Source organism: Nannospalax galili, unplaced genomic scaffold, assembly GCF_000622305.1.
Source record: "Nannospalax galili isolate Female #2095 unplaced genomic scaffold, S.galili_v1.0 scaffold257, whole genome shotgun sequence".
Taxonomy (NCBI): Eukaryota; Metazoa; Chordata; class Mammalia; order Rodentia; family Spalacidae; genus Nannospalax; species Nannospalax galili.
This window is the reverse complement of record NW_008340854.1, coordinates 69,119-86,527: the sequence shown is the minus strand read 5'-3', so window position 1 is coordinate 86,527 and position 17,409 is coordinate 69,119. Positions and strand designations below refer to the sequence as shown.

At 40.3% G+C, this 17,409-nt stretch overlaps 1 protein-coding gene across 1 annotated transcript in view; it reads right to left on the bottom strand.

Annotated features, from left to right (window-relative positions):
- Positions 1-17,409, bottom strand: part of Tshr (thyroid stimulating hormone receptor) — a 69,155-nt gene that overhangs the window by 28,814 nt on the left and 22,932 nt on the right. The window contains exons 4-7 of the mRNA XM_008835877.2: positions 14,974-15,048; positions 12,017-12,091; positions 10,181-10,258; positions 5,803-5,871 (exon numbers count right to left, since the gene is read on the bottom strand). Coding sequence (XP_008834099.1) covers positions 5,803-5,871; positions 10,181-10,258; positions 12,017-12,091; positions 14,974-15,048 — 297 coding nt within the window. The remainder of the gene's footprint in view (positions 1-5,802; positions 5,872-10,180; positions 10,259-12,016; positions 12,092-14,973; positions 15,049-17,409) is intronic.

The following is a 17,409-nucleotide window of genomic DNA, read 5'->3' as shown; positions in this document are numbered from 1 at the left end:
TGCTGAACATGCTGTCTTTCCTCCAGTTAATGTTCTTGGCCCCTTTGTCAAATATCAGGTGGCTAAAATTGCAATTACTCATATTTGGGTCTTCAATTTTGTTCCATTGGAAAGCATAACATTTTGGAGACCATTTAAGTCACAAAGTAGTATTGAAACAAAATTTTCTCCAAATGAATAAAAGTGACCAAAGATTTTGAAATTGCCTCCCTCATAGCTTTTTTAGAGAACAAAATTATTTAAAAAGAAGTGAAGTGCATATATTTTTGTTATAATTGATCCCAATTTGTACATTTAAAATAGCTCACAACATGGTGTAGGTAATTTAAATGCTAATGAATGACCATGGTTGATATAAAATGAATACAACAAAGACGTAGGGGAGGTCTGTGTAGGTGCTGACCATTTTTAGTTTCCATTATTGTATCTGAGGGGTTTGCTTTTCAGGATGGAAAATTCTTAAGAATGATGGTTAACAGCAGTAGAGTGACATGAAGCCTTTCAGTAAGAATTCATTTTCCAGAGCCTTCACTGGGAAAATCCCCTTTCGCTAACTGGATGTAGATTTGTCTTCACTGGAGCAGTATGGTAAGACCAGTATAATCAACAGTACTAAAGAGTTTTTATCAGCCACCCCCTTCTGGACATGATAAGATATTAAAGAAATGGCAAGTATTGGGACCACAAATAATGGGGTTTTACAGATTTGAAAAATTTTGAGTCTTTCAATTTTTAAAAATTTTATTTATTACTTTTATTTTATGTGTATGCGTGTATTGCCTGCATGTAGGTAAGTGCACTCATGTTGTACAATGCCCACGAAGGTCAGAAGAGGCTGTAGGATCCTCTAGGAATGGAGTTGCAGACAGTTGTTAGCTGCCATGTGGGTGCTGGGATTCAAACCCAGTTCTTCTGTTAGAACAACCAGTGTTCTTAACTGCTGAGCCATCTTTCCAGCCCCTGGGTCTTTCAATTTTTTAAAAATAGAGATTAAGGACTATTCATATAAAGTAGCACCAATTTGCCTCATTCTCTTCCTTCATGCATTATCAAAATATGCAATTTCCTAGTTTGTTTACTTGCATATCATGTCTTTCCGACCAGAATGAGCGTTCCATGTCTTATTAACTGCTGTATACCACTCACAAGTTTGGTGCTCCACAAATACTTGTTGGATGAGAATTGTGAATGAGCAAATCAATCAGTCAATATTTCTTTCCTTCAAGATAATGAAATGGATACTTCCAAGCTTTGAGGGTGACACATATGATTGCTTTAAGAAAAGCAGAATAATGGAAAATAAAAGAAGACTTAGCATATGATGTGGTGGCTTTTGATCAATTGACCTTCCCAAAGGCAGTGAATGCTGGGGCAGCTGGTTTACTGAGAATGGCCCAGACATAGCCTCTTTAGCTGGTGGCTCAGCACACATCTTCCAGAGTGTGCCAGTCAACTTTCTGTTATAACAAAGTACAGATATAATCATTGTAAAGAGAAATGGTTTACATCTGCTTACAGCTATGAGGGTTTCAGCCTAGGGTTAGTTGGTCCCACTGTTTTGAGCCCGTGGTGCCACAGCATACTGTGGCAGGAGCATGGGGTAGAGAAAGCTGCTTACTTTATGATGCCTGGGAAGTCAATGACCGAGGAGGAAGGGCCTGAGCCCACTATCCCCCTCAAAGGCATGTCAGCAATGATTTAACTTCTTCCCATTAATCTTTGCCTCTTAAAAGTTCCACCATCCCTTGATAACACCACGTAGAGGACCAAAACTTAACACATGGGCACTTGGTGGACATTCCAGACACAAGCTGTAGCAGAGGGTATTATTAGGTGTGACATGGAGACAACCCATCGTACATACAGTCAAACACCTGACTAAGATGCTAAAGCAGCCAACCTTTGCTTTTCCAGTACTTTCCTGTCATGGAAAGTTTGAATCACAGGACTGTCATGTTCACAGTTTGATTCCTTCATCCCATTATGTCTATGAAGATCCTTTGTTTGGTTTTAGCCAGAGTGGGTAAGAGCCACCTCAGAACAACTATAGAAATCTTGAAGAGCCTATTTTGTTAAACTATGACTAAGTTGAGCATAAGGGCCATAGTGACCTGCATTTCTTTCTGTATTCTTTGGACAGTGTAGCCTGGTGATCACATTTTGTTCCTAGGCTGCTCAAAATCAAGTCAGAGCTGCTGAGCTCATCTCAGATTTTCCTCTTCATTTCCAACTGTTGAGAGTAAAAATTGGCTTGCTCTAATCATTAGAAATTATTATAAAACTAAATTATTGTTTGTCCATTGGTTTAATATGGTATTTAATATGTCCCCAAGGACAAGGAGACTGGTTGATAAACACTGAAGTTTACCAGAAATACTGCAGAAGACCTCAAACTGGCAAAGGCAGCCAGAGTCCAGGAGGGAAAAATGAGTGTAGCAGGAAGTACAGCCAATGTGAACGGAGATGAACCGGTCTTACAGAGGCCAGGTTCTCAAAAACCAGTATGGTCGTTTGAATACTTACCTCTTAGAGATAATTAGGTAGTTGAAAATGATCCTGCCACTCTGCCTTTTTAACTTCTGTGTTTTGTTTTGTTGGTTTCTTATGATAGGTGTCACTATGAGCCTCTTGTTTCCACTTCCTGAGATTCTTTTGTAGTTCTGAGGACTATCTCTTCTTGCTTTGAGCCTTGGGTTCAGATTTCACCTTTCACCTTCCAGTTGAAGTTTAGGATGAGGAATTATAGATCCAGAAGCTTTAACATCCAGGAAGGAAGTGCTCCCATCAGCCTCTTAATCACACAACATTTTCCGAGAGTGTCAGTCTACTCAACCTTGTTCCTTGACCATGACTGATCCTAGCTCCATTGGAGTCTGTGTTCCATAAACTGGCTTGGATAAATCAGTCATAGATCATGGTTAGCTAGATGGGCACTCACTTTAAACAATGGTTATGTTATGTGAAAATGATAACAGAAGATCAACATAAGGAAACTTAAAAAAGTATAGGAGAGGGGGCTGGAGAGATGACTCAGCTGTTAATAGCACTAGCTGCTCTTGCAGAGGACCTGGGTTCAAATCCCAGTACCTACATGGCAGCTAACAACCATCTGTAACTCCAGTTCCAGGGGATCTGACGCCCCCTTCTGACCTCCATGGGCATTGATTGCATGACATGGGTGCACTTACCTACAATGCAGGCAATAGACATACACATAAAATAAAAATAATAAACAAAATATTTAAAAAGTATAGGAGAACTTGTTAGAAGAGACGAGAGGAGATATTTCTTAAAAGTCAGGATTTTTCAATGTAAATACTGGGAGGGGCTTATAGAAAAAACTTGACATTTGCTCTAAAAGTAAGATAGATGCTGCTAAATCTGTGTGCTCAATGAATCTTCCTTTTGAGATTGGATTAAGTGTCTTTGAAAACCTGTTGAAAATAATTAAGTTCTCCCTAGAAAAGAGTTGTCAGATGTTTCTGTACTTCAATACTTAAGAAGCTCTATCCTGATTGAAGATGATGTAACTAACACTTAGGGAAGAATGAGGTTGGGGAAATGAAGATCATCAGGAATGAGCTAGGGAAAATACCCATTAACAGTTCCAGTAATATGTGTAAAATGTGTGTGTGTGTGTGTGTGTGTATGATTTCTGTTGGATTCACTCCTTTTTAAAGCATTTTATCTATTTTTATTTTTTATGTGTACGAGTGTATTGCCTGCATATACATACCCATGTTGTATAGTGCCCAGAGGTCAGAAGAGGGCATCGGATCCCCTGGAACTGGAGTTACAGATGGTTGTTAGCTGCCATGTAGGTGCTAGGAACCAAACCCAGCTCCCCTGCAAGAGAAGCCAGTGCTTTTAGCTACTGAACCATCTCTCCAGCCCCACTCTGGACTCATTCTTGACATATAGCAGCCATTCAGTAAAGACTTGCCCCAGGAAAAGATGACAGCCCAGTTTCTGGGTAATTCAAGGCTCTATGCAGTGTTTAGAAGGAAATGATCTATCTTGAGTAGAGGAGTATGCTATACTGTGGTGAGGAAGTTTGCTGCTGTTTCTGAGCTTTGCCTTTCGAGGAGTTTAAGGAAATAGTTTAGCTGCAAGATGGAATTTCAGTGTGTTCCTGCATAATCCCTCTTGGGGAAACTTGGGTTGGCACCTGGTTATGTTGTGACATTTGCATGGGAATATTTCTATGGGGAACCATGACTCTTTCCCATGGCTCTTGTTATTCAGAAAAGTATAGGTATCCACTACCTAACTCTCACATTAGTCCAAAGTGAAGCTGAATAACTCTATGGAAATCTTGTTGGTTGCAGAAATCAGGACCCTTGTTTATAAACAGTAACAGGTGAGAAAGAGATCAAGATTTCAATAGGCAGAAGGAATACCCAGCCTTGGAGCATATCCTGCAGCCTGTTCAAATACTTATCCCATGAGAAATAGCAGCCTTCTTAATCCTATAATCATCTCTATCATCATCTTTTCCCAATGCTCCAAGCAATGGTGTATTATTTCTAGTCAGCTAATGTGGGATGCTAATTAGCACATTATTTGTGTTGACTTCTCTGCTCATAATGATTAATGTCTTGGTAAGGCTTTAATACAACAAAATGTTTTCTCCCCTTATCCAAAAGCTTAGGGCCAGATAGGAGCTAATCACTAGAGTTCAACAATAGAAAATTTAATTCAGAGAATCAGACATTGTATGAGAAGCAACACAGCTCCAGCAGATTGTGTAGAGAGAAAATGCCCAAGAGGTCCAGAGGTATGAACATGTGACTTGTGGCTGGGAGCAGTTCAACTTCTCTTGAACAAGGATGCTTGTGTTATGATTTCTCATCTGATTGATGATAATGTGCTTGGATGTCTGTGAAACTCAGAGTGATGATCTTTTCCCATTTGCTGTAATTCTCACAAACTTCTAATGACTGAACTGCTGCCGAGGCATTGGTTCTTGTGCTCAGTGTGGGATTGGTCCATCTTGGCTGCGATAGCAGTACTCAGTTACACTGAACAGTATGTGTAATTGAAGTCAGACTTGCTAATTTCAGTAACTTGGCCCAAGGTTCATGCTTGCTGTTTTGGATAAACTAGAACCTGAAGATATCTGAACACAGTTCTAGAGAAATAACCAATTTGCTAGCATACTATTTTCAATTATAGGTGATTAATGTGCTTTCCTTAGTTTGAAAGCACAATAAATATTGAGACTAGAAGCAACAGAGTTATATTGAAAACACAAAGTGGTGGTGGTAGAGGGTGGGCTGGAGAGATGGCTCAGAGGTTAAGAGCACTGGCTGCTCTTGCAAAGGACATGGGTTTGATTCCCAGCACCCACATGGTGGCTGACAACCATCCTTAACTCCATCTTCTGGCCTCTTTTTGAAAATATCTTGAAGAGTTCTCTTTACTTTTTTCTACATTTTTTCTTTACATTTCCATATTGCATTTCAAGTCTTTTTTGTATATTTTTTAATTGAATTTTTGTGTATTTCATATAGAACATCTATAAAATAAAATAATGGTGTTAGAATGGGCTAAGGAGGAAAAAATGGTAGAATTAAAAACCCAGTAAGTAGCAAGTCACTCTAAGAGATGAACAAGTCTGGAATTTTGACTTGGAACCATCTGCTTCAGATGGCCATTGTCTAGTCCCTTAGTATTACTACTCAGATGTCAAGAAATCCTTAGATAAAATGAGTTTCTCAGCTGAAGTCAGACCCACTGGATGGTCCTTCTGGGAGTGAGTGTGAGGAAGGGTGACAGACTCCTTGGTTACCCTCAACTTACACAGCATCCAGCCTTGTTCCATTGAAAGCATGTCCTTGGACTGAAGTAAAGCCATTGTTGTAGAGTTTCCTAAAATCAATTGAAAGAGAGAAAAAAAGTCAATGATTTATGTTTCAGGACGGAGCTCAGTGATAGAATGCTTGCCTAACTGTATGTACAAGGCCCTGGGTTGTTGGATTCCCAACACTGAATAAATAAGTAAATAAACCTGGTGGCCTATAGGATGTGGTGCTGTTCCTAATTTAAATGTTGGACTTCATCTCTTCAGCATCAGAACTATGCATAAAATTTCACGTCAGCCACATGCACTTGACAAGAAAATGTTACAGTTGCCTCATTTTGGGCATAGGCTGTCTCCAGTTTGAAACTCTATTTTCCAGAATATTTAAGTGTTAATAAATTAGCCTTTCCTCAGAAGCCTGTTTACTTTGAAGAAGAAAGGTTTGCAAAGGACTTTTTAGAAAATGGGCACATAGATCAAAGTAAAGGAGTTTCAGGTGATAGCTAACTCGTGCCAGCAGTAGAGGTGTGACTGCAGTTCCTTGAAATAACCACTTGCAAAGACATTGTTCTAAATGTACAGATTTTCTACTTAAAATGGTTTTTTTTGCATACTTAAAAAAATCTATTTATCCTTAGAGCATATCACATACTTAATGGGTGTAGGCTGAATTAAATTGAACTTCACAGATGAATCTAAGAAAGTAGACAGACCAGGCAGGGCTGGAGAGATGGCTCAGTGGGTAAGAGCACTTACTGCTCTTGTGGAGCACCCAGATTCAATTCCCAGCACCCTCATGGCAGCTAAAACCATCCATAAATCCAGTTCCAGGGGATCTGTCACCCTCTTCTGGCCTCCTCAGGCATTGCACACACATGGTATACTTATGTACATGCAGGCAGAACACTCATGCACATAAAAATTAAAAGTTAAAGACGGTAAACCATACTCCTGTAATTTTCATGTTTCAACATGTTGTGTTTCTGCAGCTAATTAATTTTTACCTCAGTTCCCAAGAGCCAGTCAGAGATGTTATCACCCCCATTTCCAAGTGAGGTCACTGACACTTGCCAAGAATCTAATAGTCTAAAACTATTGGTAATTAGGATCCCTGACCTCAAACAATATTCTTCTCACCCACCAGAAGCATACACCTCTGCAGGAGAAGGAACCCCAGCTGTTGGAAGTCTAGGATATGTGGTGGTACATGTGTGCTGGTGGTTGCTAGTGTAAAGAGAAGAGAAGAGAAGACAGCCAGGTATTGCTAGGGACAATCAGGTACTGGGAATTTCTAGTGACAGCCAAGGAGAACTTTAACAGTAATTGTAATCGCCTGCATATGCACCCTGGTAACACAGGAAGTACAAGGAAGACTTCAAGTTTGCAGCCAGGCCTAGCTCTGCCGCTTAATAGCTGTGTGATCAGAGACTCTCTTATCTTCTCACATCCTGTTTTTTTAATCTCTAGAAACATGATGATAATGCCTGATGAGAGGTTGCTAGGGAGACCAAATCACTATGTATCTAATAATATGGATGCTTGCAAGATAGCCATGTTAAAGGAGCATCCTAAAACTTAAATTTATTCTAGATAATTATGAGGAAGTGAGGATAATATGGTTTTGTTGTTATTTATGCTTTTGTTTTGTTTTAAATAATTATTCTACTAGTGAGTTTAATTCTAGCTACTAGCATATTGTGGGTGAGGACTGAGTATGTTTCCTAGGGACTCAGCACAGAGACTGAGAAAGTGCTAATGGCTCTGTTCACTTTCTCTGAGCCTCAGCTCTTATACAAAGATGTGACGATTATGTACATTTTAATTTTTTCAAAGTTTGTTAAGTTTCATGAACATTGAACATGTTCTTGATGGGCTGGGGAGATGGGTCAGCCAGTTAAACACTGGCCACACAAGCATGAAAACCTGAATTCGGATCCTCAGAACCCACTTAGAAAGGCAGGCATGGTAGCACGTACTTGAAACTCTAATATTGGGGGTGGGGTGAGATGGAGACAAGTGGCTTTCTGAAACTCTTTGGCCAGTCAACCTAGCCAAATGGACAGGCTTCAAGTTCAGCCAGAGACCCTATCTAAAAAATAATAAGAGTTGGGATTGATCAAGGAAGATCACCCAGTGGCTACTTCTGACCTCCACATGTACGCGCACATACACATACGTACACTAACAAATAGATACAAATGTATACACACTCTCACACACAGACCAAAAAAACTGATTTATCTTTCAGAGATTAAATAAAAGTTCATGGATAAATAAGTCTTGAAAAATGTAAATATCGAAGAAAGATAAAAGATGGCAAACTTTGATTCAAAGTGCTCTACAGGCACAAACATGCATTGCACATTTCAAAACTTTTGAGCAAAAGCATCAAGAAAGAAAAGGCTTTTGCAAGAATAGATTTAAAAACACCATCATGGTAGTGCATGCCTTTAATCCCAGCACTTGGGAGGCAAAGGCAGGGGAATCTCTGAGTTCAAGGCCAGCCTGGTCTACATAATGAGTTCCAGGTCAGCTGGGGCTACCAAAAGACTTTGTCTCAAAAAGACCAAAAAAAAAAAAAAAAAAAAAAGATACATTTGAAAAGGTGGTGGGCAAACCCATGCCATTCTAAAATTTACAGCTAGGAAATTAATAGTAAGTCCCCTCATTGTGAGTTTCTAACACTGAGCCCCATGCAAGGTATGGCACAGCAACCAGCTTTCATTTGAGAGGTTGCCTGGGAAAGGAGGTCCTGAGGAAAAGATATGAAAGGGGGAAGATGACGTTCTGCAAAGAAGCTGAGAATGTAGGAAAGTACACTAACCAGGACAACAGAAGCCTCTGCAGAGGGCACATATGGCCTTGAAGTTTGGGACTGAGCTGCCAGAAGAAATGGTGGCTGAGATGTAATCTCTTGTCTTTTCCAAAAGTTCACCCATATTGTGAAAAGGTTGAGTTGAAGTGCCCCATGGGTTGGATGCTCAGCAGCTGAGATAGTCCACATGGCCTAAATGGATGCCTTTGGAATGGCCTGGAAAGGGGCCTCTTGGAAAATTGTGTGGAGGCTTAGACCCATTTGGCAGGGAGTAACTGAATCAGGTTACATCTTATAAAGAAGCTTACAGTGTGACCAGAGAGGCAGGGAACTCAAGTGACCATACGGGTAAAAACCAGCAGGACTGAATAGGGGTGGTTTGGTATGGAAAATAGAAGGGACCTGCAGAGGTGGCCTTAGCTGTATTTTGTGGTTAACACAATGAGAGGAGAGCTTTCCACCAGCTTGAAGAACTGATTTTGTATCTCTATGACCATACTTCATGACCATCCTGATTTAGCATCCATCTTTGTTTGCTTCTCTGTTTTTAAAATAGGGTCTGGAACTTGTTATGTAGCTGAGGATGATCTTGAACTTCTAGAAGTTCCTCCTTCCTCCATCTCCACAGTGCTGGGATTCCAGGTTAATGCTGCCGTCCCCAGTTTATGGGGTGCTGGGGATCAAACCTAGGGCTTTAGGTATGTTAGAAAGCACTTTACCAACTAAGCCTACACCCTCAGCTCTCAGTATCTACTTTTGAACATCCAAAGAACAGATTACGAATACTGAAAAAAAAAGACCACGTTTTCTATTTAACATTCCTCCACAGGATGTCATTATGATTTCTGAGCGGAAGTAACATTGAAGAATATTGAAGGCCTTTACTGGCACCACTGTCTAATTCAGTAAACTTGTGATTTGCTCTGTATAGATTCTTTCTTTGTAGAATAGGGATATTTGCATAAAGTATTGTGTCATGAATCCTGTAGATTCTACTTCCTGTTTCTGTAAAGAAAACTTATTTGTGACATGAGCATGCCCAATGGTTTATGTATGTATTTGGCTGCTTGTGCCTTGTGGCAGAGATGAGCAGTTGCTACGAGGCGGTATAACATGACCAGCCCAACTGGCCCTTCACAGAGCAAATATACCAACACTTGCCATAAGGGAATATGCATATCTTATGAGCTCAACCTGTTTCTGGTCTATAGACTATCATACCACAAGGCAATACTCATGTAATTATATGAAACCCCTTTCAGACCACAGAGTGCATGTTATAAGGTAGCATGCTTCTGGGCAACGTCTGGGGTCACTGACTTGACACGTTGGGCCTTAACGCGGATGACAGAGTATATGGGTTCCACTGGGGGGGTGTAGGAGGGTGCTAGTGGGGATGGGGGTATAAAGATGATTAAGATTGTTTGAGATATTTTATATGAAATATACAAAAATTCAATTAAAAAAAACAAAAAATCCAACACATCTTTAGTCTGTAAAACTACAACAACGGCCCCAAATAAAATTCAGATGTTGGCAGGATCGAGCCTGGCAATACTCACAGTGTCAAGGTTTCATTACAGAGTCCTTGAAATGCATTCTCAGGGATTGAAGTCATGTAAGGATTGTCTGTGATTTCACTGCAAGAGAAAGATGAAAACACTTGAAAAAAAAAGCTTTTATCCTGGAAATGGGCTCTTGTTGCACATCAGCGTTTAAAGAACCTGTCACAATACAGCTCACTGTATCTGTTTCCAAGTGTCATTAACCCTTTTCTAACCTCACGGCCACATGAGGTGATAAGAGTTGTCCTAGGTGGACACGCACTCAGAGGGAAGCATGCAGTAAGCAAGCTCAGATGTGAGTTGAGGTCTCCGATTTACTTTTTATCTTGAAGCAGATGGAACTCAGGGATCTGTAACACTATGTCCATAGCAACTAGAATTTTCTGTCAATAGAAGGATCGGGAAAAAGGGATCAACATATTTTATTTCATGAGTATTATTAGACTGTTCTCTATTTACAAAACTCTGCCAGGCAGGTGCTCCCAGAAGACTACTTATATTTTAAACAGAGCTTTTCTATAGCAAAGAAACATGGTCTTTTATTTTCCTGGAAAAACACTAAGTTTGAGCCAGGTTTATTGGTGCACACCTTTAGTCATAGCACTTGGGAGGCAGAGACAGGCAGATCTCTGCAAGCCTGGTCTCCATAGTGAATTCCAGGCCAACTGGGGCTACAGGGAGACCCTGTCTCAAAAAAAGACAAAAAATTGCTAAGTTTGGTGCTTATCATTATACATGTCTAATTCTCCCAACATATGCACTGTATCTTTTGTGCTACCAGGCAAGACAACTGATCTAAGGTGCAGGTTTTGGAAAAGAACACAAGGCAGATAATCTAAAGCATGGCTTTTGACTGTTCCATAAAACTCTATTCAGACAAAGGCACTTGGGTTTTCTAGTTCTTGGTTTCATTATCTGTTGAAAAGAAAAATAATGACTTTTATGTCTTACAAGGTAGTTGAATAGAGTAAATATTATTCATAGGAAAGGGTTTGAAAAACTCTTAGAAAATATGAATGATAAAGAATCATTGTTGTCATTACCCCCACTCAGTCATTCCCCTCAGTAAGCATGTGATGATTTCTTCCATTTAAAAATAAAATGGGGTTCATGGGGCGGGGGTAAGAAGTTTCTGTGGTTAAAGGTACCTGCCACAACCTGACTTTGATCCTTAGAACCCTCATGGTTAAAGGAAAAAACAACTCCAGAAAATTGTCCTCGGACTTCCACATGTGTGCTATGTTACTCTTGTACATACACACACACCACACATACACATATGTATATATATATACACATATATACACATACAAAATTAATTAATAAAGGTAAAAAATAAATCGGGCTAGGAATTAAGCTCAGTGATAGAGGTACTTCCCTAAAGTATATGAGGTCCCGGGTTTAATCACCAGAACTAGGAAAAAAAACCCAAAACCAAAAATACTCAAAATCTTTTCTACCTTCAAATATTGAGATATCATCTGCTCTCTTTTAATTGTAAAACTTCTGAAAGAATCGGTTTTCATTCCTCTCTCTAATTCTTCCCCTCCAGTTCACTCTTGAACCCATTCCATCTCAGCTTCTGTCTCCCACCATTCCACTGGGACTGTTCTTATCAGAATCATCAGTGATCCCCATTTAGCTAACTCATGGCCATGATTTAGTGCTGCCTCACTTCGTCCATCAGCATAGTTACCATGGTTACTGTTTTCTCCTTGAAACTATTGCTTTTCTCAGCTTCTACCAAATCCCATGACTGCCCTGCCCCCCCCCCCCAAGTTCTTAATAGTGGCAAATAAAATATACCAAACACTACATGTTGAGCATACTTACAGTATAAAGAATACATCTGTGGAGTAGACTTTGGTCAGGTCAGGAAATATTCTAAGTCCAGTATTGAAAATGCCACTAAATTACATGAAAAAAAGAAGAAGATTTTAGGAAAGAAAATACACAGGAAGTAGCATAAGGAAGTTTGAAAATGTTTTATTATTATTTTTATTTTATGAGCATGGGTATATTACTTGCATATATGTAAGTGCACCTGTGTCATGCAATGCCTGTGGAGCTCAGAAGAGGGCATCGGATTCCTCTAGAACTGGAGTTACAGGCAGTTGTTAACTGCCATGTGGGTACTGGGAACCTAACTTGGGTCCTCTGCCAGAATAATCTGTGCTCCTAATTGCTGAGTCATCTCTCTAGGCCCAGAAGTTTCTTAAAACATGACTTTAGGAAGCAAATTCTAACTCCTCCACTAATTATCTCATGACTGATGGACAAGGGCTAACCCTAGGCTGAAATGATATTCCTTCAGTGCATAGAAGTTTAATCCAATGTAGTGATATATTTGCTTTGCTTAGAGAGAGAGAGATCTTTGTTTCAATTGGAAGACATTGTATATATGGTTGGGATGGGAGGGAAAAGGAGGACAGTGGAGGAACACATGCCCCCTCACTTCAAGTCAGCATTCTTGTTTCAAATTCTACATTATATTGCATTATTATTTTGGTAAGAATGACAGCAGTAACCTGAGCATACCCAGCGGTACCATTTAAACCACATGCCAAAAAAAGAAGAATTTGAAAGACAATGTCTTCTTCCAAGGTTCATACCATAAAGGAAAAGAGGTCAAGATTAAAAGATGTTCAAAATATATTATGAACAGAGCAACTCAGAGACTCCTGAGGCCTCCAAAATTTAGTTGGTAGAGCATGTCTTTACAGTTACTAGACTGTGTCTAGAGAACAGAATGTGCTTTGAGAGGCTTGGTATAGTGTGGGATGAGACCTAAATACTACCCAGTAGAGCTTTGGAGAGGGTTTTCTTGTACAAAGTAGCTCAAGTGTCATTGATACGTGTTCAAAGGCAAATTCAGCCTTGACTCCTTCTAAAGAAGAAGGCATAGGGTTTGAAGAGGCAGCCGGACCCAAAGAACTCAAAATGAGTAACGGGATATTCCAGACAACAAAGGAGAGAAGCAACACTAATAGGTGTCCTGGGTGTGGCAGCTAAATTGTGGTTGGTGTTCATATAAAGGAATAGGCAGACAAGACCAAAGAGGTAAACGGGGGCCATCAAGTAAAGGGCCAGCCGTGAGACTCAAGAGACTTGAATAATGACCTCTCTACTCTTCAAACCTCCTAAAACCAGTTCCTTTCTCTGTTGTTTCCCTTAATGATCTGATTGACCACCAATTGATTTGGAACTCTAAATCCATAAAAGGGGTTATTTTGTCCCAGAAGATATCTTTCAATTACACATCTCATTACTTCTGGCATCTCTCACTCCCACCTCTTCAACATGGGACTGTTTCTAGTTCCCCCAAGTGAACCACATGGTTCCATGCTTCTGTCTTTATGGGGGCACCCCAGCCCCTTGTGGGCCCCTTTGTTTCCTGAATACCTCTATTTACCCTGAAAGATTTACCTCATCAAATATTCGTGGGGATTTTTTTTTAAATTTTTTAATTTTTATTTTTGAGACAGGGTCTTCTTGTAGCCCCAGCTGTCCTGGAACTCACTATGTAGACCAGGCTGGCCTTGAACTCACAAAGATCCTCCTGCCTCTGCCTCCCAAGTGCTGGGATTAAAGGCATGCACCACCATGCCCAGCCCTGGGATATATTTTTATCTTGAAAGCCTGGGTGGAAATGAATGTAATTGTTAATAGTGATTATGTCTGGGCATGGGGATTAAGGTTGATTTTTATTTATTTATTTTTTGGAGGGGAGTTCTTTTTGAGACAGGGTCTCCCTCTAGCTCCAGATGGCCTGGAACTCACTATGTAGACCAGGCTGGCCTTGACCTCACAGAGATCCACCTGCCTCTGCCCCTTGAGTGCTAGAATCAAAGGCGTGCACCACCACGCCCAGCTGATTTTTATTTATTTTTATTTATTTATTTATTTATTTTTTATTTTATGTCTATGAGTGTATTGCCTGCATGCATGTAAGTGCACCCGTGTGTCATGCAATGCCTGTGAAGTTCAGAAGAAAGTGTTGGATTCCCTTGGAACTGGAGTTGTGGATAGTTGCTAGCTGCCATGTGGGTGCTGGGAATCATACCTGGGTCCTCTGTGAGAGCAGCCAGTGCCCTTAACCACTGAGCCATCTCTCCAGCCCCAATTTTTATTTTTTATACTGTTTTTGTTTCCTATTTCTTTATAATACACTAAACAGGAAAGGAGGTTCTGCCAACTATTGTGTAGAGACTATCATGTCAAATATACACATCTATTCAACACATTTTCCTTGAGCACCTACTGTGTGCCAGGCAGTAAAGATGAAACAGAACCAAAATGTTGTGGTTCCTGCTCTCATGGAGAGCCAGCCGAAGCAAAGCATACGTGGTGTATCCTTCCATTTTTTTCCTTCCCCACAAGAGAGAAAATTTAACCCTTTGTGGCTTTGTTTTTTGCTGTATTTCCAATAAATACAAATAAAAATTAAAATTTCCAAACAAAAATGACAGTTGGTTCTCAGGATTGTTTTGTTTTGTCCTGTGATACCACCCTCAAAGACTCTGTATACTATAGCATTTTCTTCCTCTTGGCTCTTGGAGTAAGTTCCTGGTCACAGAACTAGGTGCTGACTTTTGGGATAGGCTTTAAACATGTGAACCATCTCACTTGGTGCCTTGTTGATGGGGAGAGGTGGGACTTCACAAGATGTGATTTGACTGAGCCATCCATCATTAAGTGATGCTAGAAAATATCATCCTAGAGAGATTCCTGGGTGACAACAGCATTAAAACTCTAAAAAAATGTGTGATGAGAAAGAAGTTAATACTTACAGGAACTTCAGAAGGGGGAGCTCTGTTAGGGCATCAGGGTCTATGGAAGTTAAGCTTCTAGTGTTCCGAATTTCTCTGTAAAAGTTATAAGGAGCACTGTCACCAAAACACGCACATTTCTGCTTTTACTAAAGATAAATCAGGTATAGCAAATGCTCATGAGACTATGCATTTATGTGGTGTTACAGGGACTATATTTCCTCAACCACAGACTCCTATCTCCTTTCTCTGGGGACAAGATGGCTATAGAGACCTCATGCAACATGGACTTGATCTCAGCTGAGGTGAGCAGCTGAGGACAGACATCTTTACTATTAACAATGGCTGGGAATCTGGCCATGACAATGACCACTGGCATGGGAGTTTCAGTGAATCATGATGAAAATGAAAACATTGCAAAAAGGGCCGAGAGGTCTGTCAGTTGCTGTTACAGATGAAAGGGAAAGAATGAGCTCAAATGGTTCCTTGAGTTTATTTTGTGATGTCAATAATGTAAGACTTCAGCATGTGTTGTGATATCATATGTGTCTGTAATTTACATACTTAGATTTATACTTATGCAGATCAAGAATGTTTAATTATCATTAGTGACAAAGCAGCTAGTAAAATTAAGCATTTTTTGACACATGTGGATTGGCTAAAAGAGGTTTAAAGGCACTCCCTGTGCTGATAGGAGACGTAGGTAAGATCTCTGTAGGACCTGTGGCCTTTGCCATTTGGGGTTGCTCTTAGGCTTGGCTCCTAATGGGACTGTGTACAGTTGCCCATGGCACTATTTGGAAAGCTTAGAATCTGATCTTTGTAATTTTAAAAGACTTGTATTGAAGGAGAATTTTCATTCCACAAAATTCATGCATTGTAGGTATGTGGTTCAATACTTTTTAGTGATTTTTACATAACTGTGCAACCACCATCACAATCCAGTTTTAGAACACAGAGCATTTCTCTTTAAAAAGATTTATTTTACATGCCATGTGTAGTGATACATTTTTAACTCAGCACTTGGGAGGCAGAGGCAGGCAGATCTCTTGGAGTTCAAGGCCAACCTGGTCTACACAGCGAGCTCCAGGCTGGCTGGGGCTACAGGGAGGCCTTGTCTCATAAAGAACAAATAAACAAAAATAGATTTTTTTTACATTTAATTATGGCTGTGTGTGTGTGTGTGTGTGTGTATCTGTGTGTGTATGTGCATGTGAGTGCAGAGAATAGAGTTGTAGCATCCCCTGGAGCTGGATTGACAAGTAGTTTGAGCAGCCTGACATGGGTGCTGGGAACTGAACTCAAGTCCTTTGCAAGAGCAGTATATACTCTAACCACTGAGCAATCTCTCCAGCCCCCAGACCATTTCTTTCAGTGACGAAAGTTGCCATATAGACATTTGCAGTTAATGACTAGTCCTTCCTTGGCAGAGCTGATCTATCTTTTCCTCTTTCCTCTTTCCTCTTTCCTCTTCCCTCCCCTCCCCTTCCCTCTCCTCTCTTTTCTTCCCTTCTTTTTCCTCTTCCTTCCCCTCTCCCATTTTTCTTAGCACTAGGGATCAAACCCAGGGCCTCATGCATGCTAAGCAATTGCTTAACCACTGACTCCCAGCCCCCATGTGTCTGCTCTATAACATCTCTATAACTTTGCCTTATTGTGAACATTTCCTACATATAGATGCGTATAGCAGGTAATCTTTTCTACTTCTTTAAAAAATTGAATTTATTTCATTATTATTTTATGTGTATGAGTGTTTTGCCTGCATGTATGTAAGTGCGCCTGTGTCATGCAATGTCTGTAGAGGCCAGAAGAGGGCATTAGATCCCCAAGAACTGGAGCTACAGAAGGTTGTTAGCCACCATGTGGGTGCTGGGATCCAAACCCAGCCTCTCTACAAGAGTAGCCAGAGGTCTCAACTGCTGAGCCATCTCTTCAGCACCCTGTTTTATTTCTTTCACTTAATGTCTGTGAGATGAGGTTTATCCATATTGTAGCTGTATCTGGACTTTGCTCCTTCTCACTGTTCAACAGTCAAATGGATCTGAGGTAGAATCAGCTCTGCCACTTCTGGCCACATAGTTTTGGACAAAGTCCATGAGCCATACATCCCTCACCCGTAAATAGGGACAATAACAGCACTTCCTCCTTCAGCAGGCTCTTGTGAGGATTAAAAAATAGCTGTAAGGGATGTGACATGTCTTACAGTAGAAAGCTTTCCATAAATAATGGCTTTATTATGGTTATTTTCACAAGAACAACAAAAGCTAGAGCATCAAGGACTTAGGTGCTGCACTGTTCTAGAGGCACTACAATGTTCTTGCAAAAACTTATTTTAAACCTATGCTGGATCAGATAGCTAAACTAACGACACTGGGTATGAAGTAGACCTTGAAAGAGTGAGGATGAATTTGAGAGTTGAAACCATCTACCTCCTATCTTCCATATATATATATATAC